This window comes from Anastrepha ludens, chromosome 6 (assembly GCF_028408465.1).
Source record: "Anastrepha ludens isolate Willacy chromosome 6, idAnaLude1.1, whole genome shotgun sequence".
NCBI classification, from domain to species: Eukaryota; Metazoa; Arthropoda; class Insecta; order Diptera; family Tephritidae; genus Anastrepha; species Anastrepha ludens.
This window is the reverse complement of record NC_071502.1, coordinates 79,857,190-79,870,296: the sequence shown is the minus strand read 5'-3', so window position 1 is coordinate 79,870,296 and position 13,107 is coordinate 79,857,190. Positions and strand designations below refer to the sequence as shown.

The 13,107-nt window shown below is 35.7% G+C and overlaps 1 protein-coding gene across 1 annotated transcript in view; it reads right to left on the bottom strand.

The window, feature by feature from the left end:
• LOC128867744 (uncharacterized) overlaps positions 1–6,313 on the bottom strand; it is a 107,631-nt gene extending 101,318 nt beyond the window's left edge. Inside the window, exon 1 of the mRNA XM_054109202.1 lies at positions 4,868–6,313. Within this exon, the coding sequence (XP_053965177.1) occupies positions 4,868–5,177 (310 nt within the window). The 5' untranslated portion in view covers positions 5,178–6,313. The remainder of the gene's footprint in view (positions 1–4,867) is intronic.
• Positions 6,314–13,107: the final 6,794 nt, after the last annotated feature.

Below are 13,107 nucleotides of genomic sequence, written 5' to 3'. Positions count from 1 at the left end.
CTAAACAGCGGCAGCTGCCGTAGGCGAATGGGTTTGTTTTGTTTTTTTCTAATAGTGGTCACCCCTCGGCAAACAATGGCAAACCTTATAGAGGGTTTCTGCTATGAAAATGCTCCTCATAAAAAATATCTGCCGTTCGGATGCAGCGTAAACCTGTAGGTTCCTCCATTCGAGGAAGGACATCAACCTGCATGCCGCAAATACGAAAAGGAGCTCGCCCACACACAACGGCAGTGTATGAGCCAATTGCTTGACATTTCTCTATTTTTTTACCAACTCTTTTGTATTCCCGAGAGTTGCCAACTACACTTTTTACACGCATTTCTAAAGCAAATGGCTTTTCATACCTCACGTACAAAAAACTCAAACGGGTTAATGTACACAAATACACAAAGTGTTTGTTTTCGCGTTGCCAAATAAGCTTACGTCAAATATTTTTTCCACATAGTTTAATAAAATTGGGCTATAGAGATTTTTCATAAATTTTGCATTATTGTAATATCGAGGTTTTGATACTCGTATCCTATAAATAAATAGAAGAATTTGTGCAACCCCTTTAACATCATTATAACGAGGTTTTACTTCACCTCTAAGCACTATTTCAAGTTAAAATTAATATTGCATCAAACGCAGAACTGAAAATTCCCACCTATGCTACCCTAATGGCCGAGAAATCCAATTAATTAATATAGAAAAATTGCTTGTGTGTGTAAATCTCTCTTTATTAAACATTCCACTTGAACAAATAAAATGAGTTTTGAAAAACGACTTTAATTAAAATGTAATTGCAAATTATTTACCCATTCAGAATTAATTGATGGTCACGTTTTATTTTGCATACCGCCATTGCACTTCAAATAGTGAGTAATGAACTCGAACTAATAAATAGCAAACTAAAAAACTTCCGACATCAAACAGCAAATTCATTGAAGCAACGAGTATGCCCCCATTAACCTTCATACAAATAAAATTTCGGATTGAATGTTTTGACCAGCAGCGGGGCGCAAGCAGATGCCACTACAAAATCATAAATTAACGAACTTTTATGCTCACAAAAATTGCTAAATTGTATTTATATGCCATACAAATTAATTTCGAAAATTAACTACAACAGCAATAATTAAATTGAACTCAATTGAAAACAAAAGTTATTTATTCATACTTAGGTTTATCACTTTTGTTTTGTTTTTATACACATAAAAATGTATATGTATATGTATGTATGGAAATGTGAGTAAGTGTATGTGGTAGAGGAACTATTGAGTAAGAATGATTGCTGGTTTTGTTGTGCTATTGCTTCGCTTAACCTACCTGACTTCCTAAGTAGGCGTCAATACATCGATTTCAGCAGTGCGAAATGTAAAAGCTGCACACTACTAAGACGCAATCTATTTTCTATTTCGCGTCAAATTAAAATACATTCAGCGATAAAATAAACAAATTGAAATCACTTCAAATCAGCTACAATTCCACTCGAGACAAGTGGATAAAAATCGAAAAATAAATAAATAACAATTCAAGAACAAAATAACAATCCGATTGAACGGAGTAGTAAACCCAGTCAAGTATACACAACTAATGTACTTATACGTAGTATATTAAATGTGAGCGTGTGTATGTATGACAAGCCGTTCTCGAAATGGCATGCCAAATGTGGGGGCATCAAGGCTACTGCGTACAGCTCCAACCACCAGGCCAAGTTGCTATTTAGCAACAAAAATAAACCACAGTAGAACGATTTCAACACAATCGAATATAAAAATGTATATGTGCTCGTATGCATACAGATGTGATGGTAAAAACGGATATATTAGTTTGAGGTCACTCTTCCACAAATCTCTTGGATTCATTGATGAATTTTAAGAGATCCGGAAGAGGAAGAGTATGAACTTTGTCCATACTCAGTGTATCGCAACCCAATATCCTAAGTCTGAGTTAATCACTTTGTTCACTATTAAGCTATATCTTCAATATTCACTATCTACTGGCGTTTTCATTGCCCGTTGTAAGGTCACGTCCATCACTCCAATCTTCAGCATGGATTTGTTGATGGACGATCTGCTGTTACCAATTTAGCTTTTTCTTCTCAGTTCTGTGTCTTTGAGTTTAAGAGTAGGGGTCAAGTGGCCCCCATATACACCGATTTTTCGGGAGCATTTGACACGGGATCGCACAAAATCCTGCTCTGGAAACTTGAAAATCTAGGCTTCAAATCGGCTTTGCTTTTATTGCTGAAATCACGAAATAGAATCTCATTTGTTGAGATTCGATTGTTACCTTAATTACAAGAAAACTTAAAGAGTTTAATCGACTTCCTAGAAGTCTTGATCTTGATTTTACGATACCAAGGCCTTTGTTTAAGTGATTTATTGAATCTTAATATTTGTCAAATAAACTCTCTATTTAATTTTAGTTCTTAAGTGTTTGATATTTTACCCTGTAAATAGATATAGTCAGTCAGGATGTTACCATTGAATTAAATAAAGCAATTAATTCGCTCAACAACCGGATAAATCATTGAAATCCACTACGTGGAATTGGTGGGTCTTTGAAATCGTCGATCGATCGTAAATATTGGCCCTTCGTAACAGAATCCGGAGTAAAAATTGAGTCAGGAAATAAAGGATATTAAAATTCAGCTGGAAATACGTGTACTGTCAACGGATTGTGACACCGAGTTATGTTAAAAACTTTATTTAGCAGGTGTCCGTTAGTTATTTTTCTGCTAGAAGCTTTTAGCGAGTCATAACTCATGTTCTGAGGGGTCACCCCTTATGCTTAAAAAAAAGTTCTATGACAGTTTCATATTTGAAGAAGCCGACTGTGTGTTACAGCGCTCAAAAGTAAAGATAAGAAAAGAGATACATTTGGAATAGGAGGAGCAGGAGGCCAAAAAATGTGTACTGTTTATGGTTCCAGTATCGAATACAGTAACGAATGCGAAAGCAAAGCGCTGGTTCCAACGATTCCGTTCAGATGGGCCAGTCCTGGATGCTTATAAAGTCACTTAAAACGTCGAGTAGCACCAGCATGTGAGCATTTATTCTATTTTCCAGGAACTGAAGATTAAACAGAACCAGTTGGGACCACTTGCATGCAAATGTTTATTTAGTCGTCGAAATAATGCGAGAAAAAAGTTGGAACAATTCAAATTGTTGAAAAAGTGCTCTGAAAATTGAAGAAGTGCTTTCCGCAAAACAGTGTAGCATTTCTCACCCCCAAACGAAGCAATCAGCTAATTAAAAGGGAAATTTCAAATAAAAACAACTCTTCGATATTCTGCAGCAATTCGTCTAGCGAGATTGCCCGTCTAAGCGCCTTTGGAATGTTTTTTGTGGGCCCATCTCTGGATTTATGTGATTAAACCAGTAGCTATGAAAGATAATTTTTGGCGCTAAAAATAGAGCTCCAATTTCGCCTAAATGGCATTAAAAAATTTTTCAAAATAATCTTCTTATTCAGCGTGGATATTTATAATTCATTACGATAAAATTCCCATTTCCAATGCATACGCAAATTGAACGCGAATATAAAAAAAAAACTCGAAGTTGAAAGACCCTGTTTCAATATACATACATACATGCATTTAAGAATATTGTACTACATATAACATACATGCATATATGGGGTTCGAAAATTTTTTAATGAGCTCCTAATTGTAATTACTAACTTACTTTTCAGGCCAAAATTTTCGATCTGAATTTAGATTTGACAATTAATATAGTAATGTTAGTCATATCTACATTCAGCTTTTTTGAGAGAGAAATGTGTACATGTGCTCTAAAAAAGTGTTCTGATTGCTTTTGGTAATAGTAGTTCGCACATAAACACGTAGGTATATATGTATTTCATTGTCATCTGAGAGAAATTTATCGCATACTGAAGCATTTCAAGGTACAAAATTGGTTGAAGGTAAGTGAGTGCAGTAAAATATTCAGCTGTCACACGAAAAATTTACCTTATCAAGTCACTAAGCAAATTATTTTTGGCGAATGTTTTGATGTTATAAATGCTCTACTTATATTACTCACACATGCATATATCCATGCTTATAAGTGTGTATATGCAGGTCAGATTTGATGAACAAACTACGTTTAATTAACTCAATGGTTTGGAATGTTTACAGAGGTATTGTTATTGAATGAAAAAAATCTTTGGAATCTTTTTTCTTTAAGTACTCTTAAAATCAGGATAATGCAGCACTAGAGAATAGGTGGAAAAAAATTATTAAAAAATAGAACAAATTATTAAAATTTTGTTCAAGTAAACAAATGGTAAGTATAGTGATTTGAAAAATTTTTAAAACATCATTGAGAATAGAATTGAAAAACCTTCTCTGCACACGAAGAGCTGGTTTTTCGAGAAGTCGGATGCTCGGATTTTTTATTTGCGATATTTATAATTTTCCTTTCGGCACCGTCTTAAATTGCACCACCAATTCTACTCAGAATATGTTAATTATAAAGTGAATTTCGTCAAACGAGGCTTTATCGTTTGTTGGCACATCAAAATAATCTAATCATCTCCAAGAAGTGCTGCCTGCTGCAAGATGCTCTGAGATTTCTTCGCACATTTCCTCAGACGTATGAAAATTAAAGGCACATCTATTTTCCACCGCAATTTACTATAATAACAGAGCCTGAACGGCAATATTTTGAACCTGTCAATCAGCTGTTTCAAATTTACAAACAACTAGAAAAATTCTCTCTCTAAAAATTACCTACCAGAAATGTCTCACCAATTAATCGCATGTTTAAACAGGTTCTCCTAAGTTGGTAACACTGATTTCTTCACTGATTTCAAAATGATTTTGTTCAATGCTTTATCTAAAACTAAAATATTTATCAAAGTATTTATGCCTACTAACCGATTCGTTTCACATGCACATCCCGATTAAAAGACACGCGTGGACCACCATTTGGGACTGTTCCCGCCACTGTCCCTGCTCCCGCTGGCATCGTCGAAGTTGTTGCCTGCCCAGTAACACCAACACCAGCACCACCACCACCACTCGATATTTGTGTGTGGTGTCCCAATTCTGTGGCAACGTTTGCTGCGGCTTGGCCGAATTTCGTTCGTGGTTTCGCCAACGGCTGTGTGGCGTTCGAAGTTGTTGTCGCTTTTTTCGTTAGATTTGTTGCAGATTTTTGTGGCAAGTTTTGATTTTGTACAGCCATTATATTTTTTAATTTCTTATTATTATCGTTGTTGTTGTGGTTGTGGTTGTTGTTATTATTGCTATCTTTATTATTGGTGCGATTTATTTGGCAGTGCGCATTCGCACAAGCGCACAACAAACTACACTACTTCGCACAAGTAGTCGTAATTATCGATAGGAAAAGAGCGCACGAAATGATTGCGACGCACGCGATCTGCCAACTCGATGCGGTTGAGCGGAAGGTACTAAATGTGAATTTTACTGGGCCGCAATCATAGGAGCCCCGCACGCTCTACACTGCACGCGAAAGTGTACATATGTATGTATTGGCAAGATTGTGTGGCAGAGGTTTCGATTTTTTCGTTTACACTTTCAGCTGCGCGCTTTTGAGGCTTTTGAGGCCACCGCATCCGTTTCCTACCTTTTGCGATTTTATTTTCGTTTTTACTTGGCCCACTCGTAATTTGTCGCCACTTTTTCTTTATGCGAGTACGTACTGGTGTGGGCTATTTGTTTTTTCGTTCACTCTCACTCATCAGCAGATATTCATAGACAAGGAATGGTTTTTTGCCTATCGCACTTTTTTTCAATGTGATTACATGAATTTAAATGATTTTTTCTTTTTTTTTTGTCGTTGAACTCAGCTGCACGTACTAAGTCATTTAATTATTCAATATCTCATTCCAGTATCAAATTGTAGTGGCTGAAGCGATTGAATTGCCGCTTGGTGGGCTGTGTGGCTCAAAGTTGTTGCAGGCTGAAATTTAGAAAATGAATTTGCACTTTGAGTTCCTTCAGTCTGTAGCATTTTCAAAAAATGTTTGGAGAGTTTTGTTCATGTTTGCATATTATTTGGTAGTAGCGTTTTTAGTTAGTGGTTCGGTGAGTACAACTTGATTGTTTCATTTGATTATTGGTGAGTGAATTAGGTGACTGAGTGAGTGGGTGAACAGCTCGAAGTTGTTATTAAAAATCGCTTAATCATAGTAAGAGTGTTCCCGAGCGCGCAAGGTTTGCATTAGCGTATTACTGAATTGCAAATGAGGCGGTGAGGTGTTATGATAGATGCATATACATAGATATTAATTTTTTCTAATTTAACTTTTTCCATTTCCGGTGTTTACTAATATTTGGCTATCATTTCCTCTATGGCTTAATTACAATGATGATTTTTTTGCTATTGTTTACCTTCCAGAGTGAAAGAAATATCCAGCGTATGAATAAGCAAAAAGCGCATAAAATTTGATTGATGGCTGGTGATTGGAATTATTTTCTAAATGCATTTTATTTTTCATTTCCCCAGTTATATCGATTTTATATTATTGCATGCGCCCAAGATTTTTAATTTCATATGCAGTTATATTTAATTGCGCTGACTTATTATTTGATATGGTGTTGATTAGCAGCTTAAGTAAGTACATACATACATATTTACATTAGTTAACATTTCAAATTTGTCTAAGAGAGGTTGTGAGCAGACAGAGCAGAGAGTAGCGCGCGAAAGTAAAGTTTGTTAAAATTTGTAAGTAATTATTGTTTTTAGTTAATTAAATGAATAGTTGGAAAAGATTTATTGAGTATTTAAAAAATCATTTATGATATTAAATAAATATAAATATTAAATAATTAAAAGTAATAATTATTTTCTGATACTCCTAAAATAATTAATTTCAATACATTTAAGTACAATAATAATAATAATATATGGGCAAAATGTTAAGAAAGTGTTGTTCAGTAGTATCCTTTCCATATTAAGAAACTTATTTAGTAGTTTGCATTACTTCCTCTTGGTAGCCTTTGTTTGACCAGACTCAACGGCCGGAATTATAAAGCGTTTTTCAGAGCGCTTCAACTTTTTTTTTGAATAAAACACAAACGGTTTGACTTTTTAACTAATTTTTTATTTATTATCGAGTTTGAATATATACATTTAAGTATGAAATTCGATTTCTTTTGCATGACCACCGCGTGCGCGTTTTACGAAGTCCAATCGTTGAACCCAATTTTCGACCACTCATTTGCATAAATCGGCCGAAATTCCAGCAATTTCGCGTTCAATATTGAGCTCACAAATCGTCGCCGGCTTGTTACTGTAGATCAATGACTTCACATAACCCCAAAGAAAATAGTCTAGAGGCGTCAAATCACACGAGCGCGACGGCCATTCGACCGGTCCATTTCTGGAAATAATGCGCTCATCGAACTTACTCTTCAACAAATCAATTGTAGCGTGTGCTGTGTGGCTTGTGGCCCCGTCCTGTTGAAACCACATGTCGTCTAAGTCCATACCATTCAATTGCGGCCAAAAATAATCGTTTATCATATCGCGGTATCGATTTCCATTCACAGTAACGTGGCGATCGTTGTCGTCAACGAAAAAATATGGGCCAATTACGCCGCCGGCATGTAAACCGCACCAAACAGTGATTTTTTCGGGATGCAACGGTGCCTCATGAATCACGTGTGGATTGCTTTCTGCCCAGTAACGCATATTTTGCTTGTTGACAAAGCCATTGAGCCAAAAGTGAGCTTCATCACTGAAGATGATTTTTCGACTTTAAACTTTCTTAACAGAACACGCATTTTTATAATAAAATTCAATGATTTGCAAGCGTTGCTCAAGTGTGTGGCGTTCCATGATGAAATGTATACTAATGAAGTTTACAAATGACAAGCGAAAAATAAAAAATATTGCGTCGTTCGCCCTCCCTATCGGAAAAAAGTTGAAGCGCACCTATTGAAAAACGCTGTATTAGTGGCTTCAGCTTCGATTGGGTCATGATGGGAATACGAAGTAGTTTGTCATTTGCCAATAACTCTTTTCCAATATTTTTCACTTAAAGTACATTAAAAAATTGAAAACCAGGTTTGCACTTCGACCTTTTGGTCTTTTGTGCTCTCCACTCATAACAGTACCTCATTCAAACCCAATTCCCTTAATAAACCTAAGATAGGACGGGGTCGGGCTGAGCGTACGAGTATGTGACTTTCTTCCGACCGCAGCCGGCCAAGATATCTCATACTTCTTCGCGCTATAGCATCACATTCGAGATGCTGGAGTCTCCGGAGACTGCTCGCAAAAACAGGCGTCAGTGGACCATATCCCAATCCTGTACAGATGACTAAGCTATCTGCAGTGACCTGTGGAAATGTCCATGCGCATTATCAGTTTGTCCTTAGGGAGAACTATGAGTTGTTTCAACCTCCTTTAATTATACCCCCCAGTAAGGACTTAGCCTGGCGTATCACCATAATTTGGTACCACCTCACGTCTTTTAGTCTTAGCTTTTCATTTTTTTCAAGGAGTGCTGTTGTCCCGCAGCAAAGAAGGAGGCTGCAGCCTCTCTAGCCTATGCATCCGCTACTTCGTTTGCAATTGTACCACTGTGTCCTGGTACCCATATGAGCCGATTGCGATTGTGCATTCCTAGCAAGTTCAGAGTCTCGATGCATTCAAGGCCTAATGAGGACTTAACTTCGAAGGATGACAATGCCTTGAGTGCCGCCTCATTGTCGCTCAAAACGGCACTTCATTCCGGAGTTTTCTATTTAATTTGGTCTCTGCACATAGACAGATGACATACATCTCCGCTTACAAGATGTTGGGAGAACTATCCATTGGTACAGACCACTTTGTTTCCGTATACCAGTGCAGAGTACACTCTAGGAGTTTAAATATGGTAAGACCCATTCAACTCAAAGTTTCAAACTTTGTACAAAACTTGAAAACATTTATCAAATTTTCAAACTTTTTTGACAGAATCTTTAAAAAAATTCGGTATATGCAGTTTTATAGCTCATTCATGTTTTAGGTGGTCCAACATTTGCGTTGATTTTTAATAATATCCAAAAAATTCCCAAATAAAAGTTAAACATTTTTTAAACTTTGTTATATTGAGCTATATTGATTTTGTTGTAGTATGAACTATATTTTAATCTCCAGAAAAACTAAGATGGTATCTGGCATAATAAAAATCACAACACACGAATTTGAAGCGGTGAAAATTTGTACGTATTTTGGGTTTAAACTAAGCCCCAACAATGCAATGAGCATCACAATAAACGAGAGAATACCAGCAGCATATAGAGCATTCTACTAACTTATCAATCTTTTTTAAATCAAAGCTGCTGAACAGACCTTGCAAAATTACGCTGTATAAATATGTAGTTCGACCAGCTCTTTGCTACGGATCGGAGTCGTGCACAATTAATGAAAAAGGCAAAAACCAACTCTAAGTACTTGAGATAAAAATTTTCAGGCAAATCTTCGGTGTAGTCAAAGAAAACGGTGAATGGCATATTAGATGGAACTATGAACTGGACCAACTAATCAGAAGATAAAAGGTTGTACGGTTCATCAAAGCTCAAAGACTAAGATGGCCATGAGAATGGACTCCACGATATCTGAACGAAAAATAATTGACGCTAAAATATTAGCAACGAAAGCAAGATGGATTGACGAAATAGAACACGACATGAGGAAACTCAAGGTCAGCAACTGGTAGGAATCAGCCAAGGGTCGAGTCAAATGGAGACATTTTGTGCAGCAGGCCAAAGCACACACAAAGCTGTAGCGTCAAGTGATGATGATGAAGGGCGTTGTGGGGTTGCCCAATCGCAATGTAAGCAATTAGTGCTCCCCGAAGAGTAGCCCAAAAGTAAATACTGTTCCTACCGGAATTTTAATTTTTGCAGTTGGAGGTGCAGGAAACATTGGATTATCTACCCTTGTTTCACTGCGGGTATCTTGGCAGGCCTCATAACATTTTCTCAATCATATTTTCAAGAAAACTATGAGGTTTATTCAAAAAGTTGTTATATGTATTGCCCCGATCTATATGAGGAGTTAAGGCGCCCCACATGTCGGAACCATACAAATTGTACCTGACTGTGTTAACTTCACGCTCAATGTTATCAATAAAGTTAGGCGACCTAGCCACAGCCGTCTGAGGCTGCTAGTAACAAAAAGGCAAACAGTAGTTCCTTAAGTGTTAATTTTATACACCGCCATTACTGCCTAGCTTTATCTAAATATTATATAATAAATATTTGCTACCCAAACGCTTAAGTTCGTCGTTATCGCTAAAGCCGGTTTATCTGTCTGTAAGATATTCGCGTTCTTTTATTTATTTTTTTATAGCCATTTACCGAACTACCTGTCTTTAAACCGTTTTTTTTTTCTTTATTACTATAGGTATATAACTTGAATTGACTTGTTTCTTGTTTTGTAAGGTGGTTGGTTCCTGTTCTGAATTCTGACATTTTTCACATTAAAAATGCTTGATAAATTGATTCTCAGACAAGTGCACATACAAGTATACTTACATACATATGTATATACATAGTCATATAAAAGGCTCCTCATGGAAATGCAGAGCTCTAATTTTATGTGCGAATTTTATATTTTTTATTTAAAGCTTATTTTGGCAACTACAAATACGTATCCCATAAATTATCTTCCATACTGAGTATTTGGGCATTAAAGTCAAGTGGTATAATGCTAATTTAGAGCGGTTGAGGAGCAACTAAAAATTAAAAAATAATTGCAATAATACACAAAAGTTTATACAAAGAATAAAAGGGTAAAAAAAAACTCATCCAGAATAGATATTTGCAAGTATTTTAGAATAAAAATAAGCGAAAAGCCATTAATCGAATTAAGTAGTGTAAACGAGAAATCACATTTCAGAATAGATTTATCGCAAAGAATAGCTGTGAGTTGGCGTTATGAGTTGGTTTGTCAGTGAACGCAAACAATACAATTTCGCCACACCAACACCCCCGTTTGTTTGCCAATGGTGTGCGTACTGTTGGACGGCTCATTAGCTACGCTTGTTATAGCGGAAACAATATTTGCTAGTATGTGTGTGCACATGTATTATATATAGGTAAAAACACTATAGCATGCATATACATTAGGGCGGGTCATATTTTTTTTCTACTTTGTTTCGGTGACTTAAGTATTCTACTTACAATTGTGAATAAGAAAGGTCGTGGCAGCATAGACTTAGAATGGATTTCTGGTCTGCTTATTTTTAATTTTTGTTATTAATCCTTAATCACTTTTTTTTCTATTTTGTTACATTTTTTTGGAATAAAATGTAAATATGTAGTGTCTAGGTACGAGAAATTAATTTTTGATGTTTATTTTCCTTAAAACCCTCCGCTAGGGAGAGTTAGAACCAGCAGTTTTTCACATTGATCCAAATTTGGTGCCTATTGAAGACCCTGACCCTCTTCTTTTCGATTTGCCCACTGCATCATATACAGGTAGATGACGAAATTGCAGTTCATAAAAATGTAGAAGACAAGAACTATTGTAAAGGTATTTTGAACTCTGCTTCGAATAGTGTAATTACACTGTACAACACACAAAACTACAACTTTCCAACATTGGACTAAAAAACTAGGTGCACTTTAAATTTTAGATATATGTATGTATGTAAAAAAAAAAAAAGCAGGCAACATTAATAAATGGAATTTTTTTGTCTCTAACGAAATTAACCTTCAAAAACATTTTCGGTTTTCACTTATTTGCGGCGTTTAAGCTAAAACCTTTTCTTTGGTGTACTAAGAGACTTTTTGTAGAATTTAATGGCAAACATTTTTGTGGAGCAGTTTAACCCGTTATATCCCACTCACGGTAGAGAAACAAGGTAACACATCTAACCCAAGCTTCAGTGGACTTTCAAAACTTCTAATTCCCGTTAGTGTATGCGTCAATCTAGGAAAAACTATTTTTTCTACTCGAGTCCAGATTTTGAGGTTGAATGAAAAATTCGGAGTATGCACTGTTTTCGACTGACTAAGTCTGAGAAAAAGTGCATCCAAAGTATTATTTTTGCCACACAGTGCAATAGTAGTGAAAAATATAGTGAATTATATTGATTAGAAACCGAAAGCTCCAGTTCTTAGTGTTACTCTTCAAATAAGGGGGAACAAATAATTGTAGGTATTATAATTGTATTGTCATTTTTCTCTTAAAAATAATAATAATGAAATATTCAGTGGAGTTCTTTATGGAGCATTTTACTGCTATAGCTTTTTTATCAAATATTTTCATGTTATTTGTATATTATATTATATATTTTTTTATAGCTTGAAATCAAATAATTGTAATATATGTGTTTTATATAAAATAGGGAAAATAGACTTTCTTCCTTCAAAAGTAGTAAAATTTGCTAAACTTTTCTTTTTTACTCTGTTTAGCAAAGGGGTTTGAGCAAAATAAATAAAGGACTTTCCAATAAGAGGTGTTATTTTGATATTCAAAGAAAAATGATATTTTTTAATATACATAAATGATCGGATGTTTATTTTATTATAAAGAGCAAGGTATGCCGAGAATAGTGGAAAATAACATCAGGCAAATGACCACCACGACCACGCTTACAGGCAACATTCTTTTTATGAAATTTTTCATAACCGAATTGCAAAGTGGCTGCCCTATGTCCTCGATAGCCTCACGAATTCCATCTTTGAGGTCTTGAATCGACGCTGGGCTGTTGACGTAGATCTTCTCTTTTACGTGACCCCAGAGAAAAAAGTCACAAGGTGTTAACTCACAAGATCTCGGTGGCCAATTGTGATCACCTCTTCGAGAGATAATAATAAAGTCCGGAAACTTTTCCCGTAAAACATCAATAGTTTCGTTGCTTGTGTGGCACGTAGCGCCGTCTTGTTGAAAATTAACGTTATCCAGATCGATAGTGATAGATAACACCGGATATTGGAAAACCCTTTATTACAAAAACATTTATTGGGTATTAATAACTTAAATTAAAAGTAAGGGGACTCAAAATCCATTTTCGAGCTATGCTTCTAGGAATTTTTTTGTTCAGAATTGCCAGTAAAATACTTCAGTCGCCGCAACAAAATCGATTACATTTTTTAAGAACAAATTGACCCGCCCTAATGTACTTACATAAATAGCAGATATAATTACATGT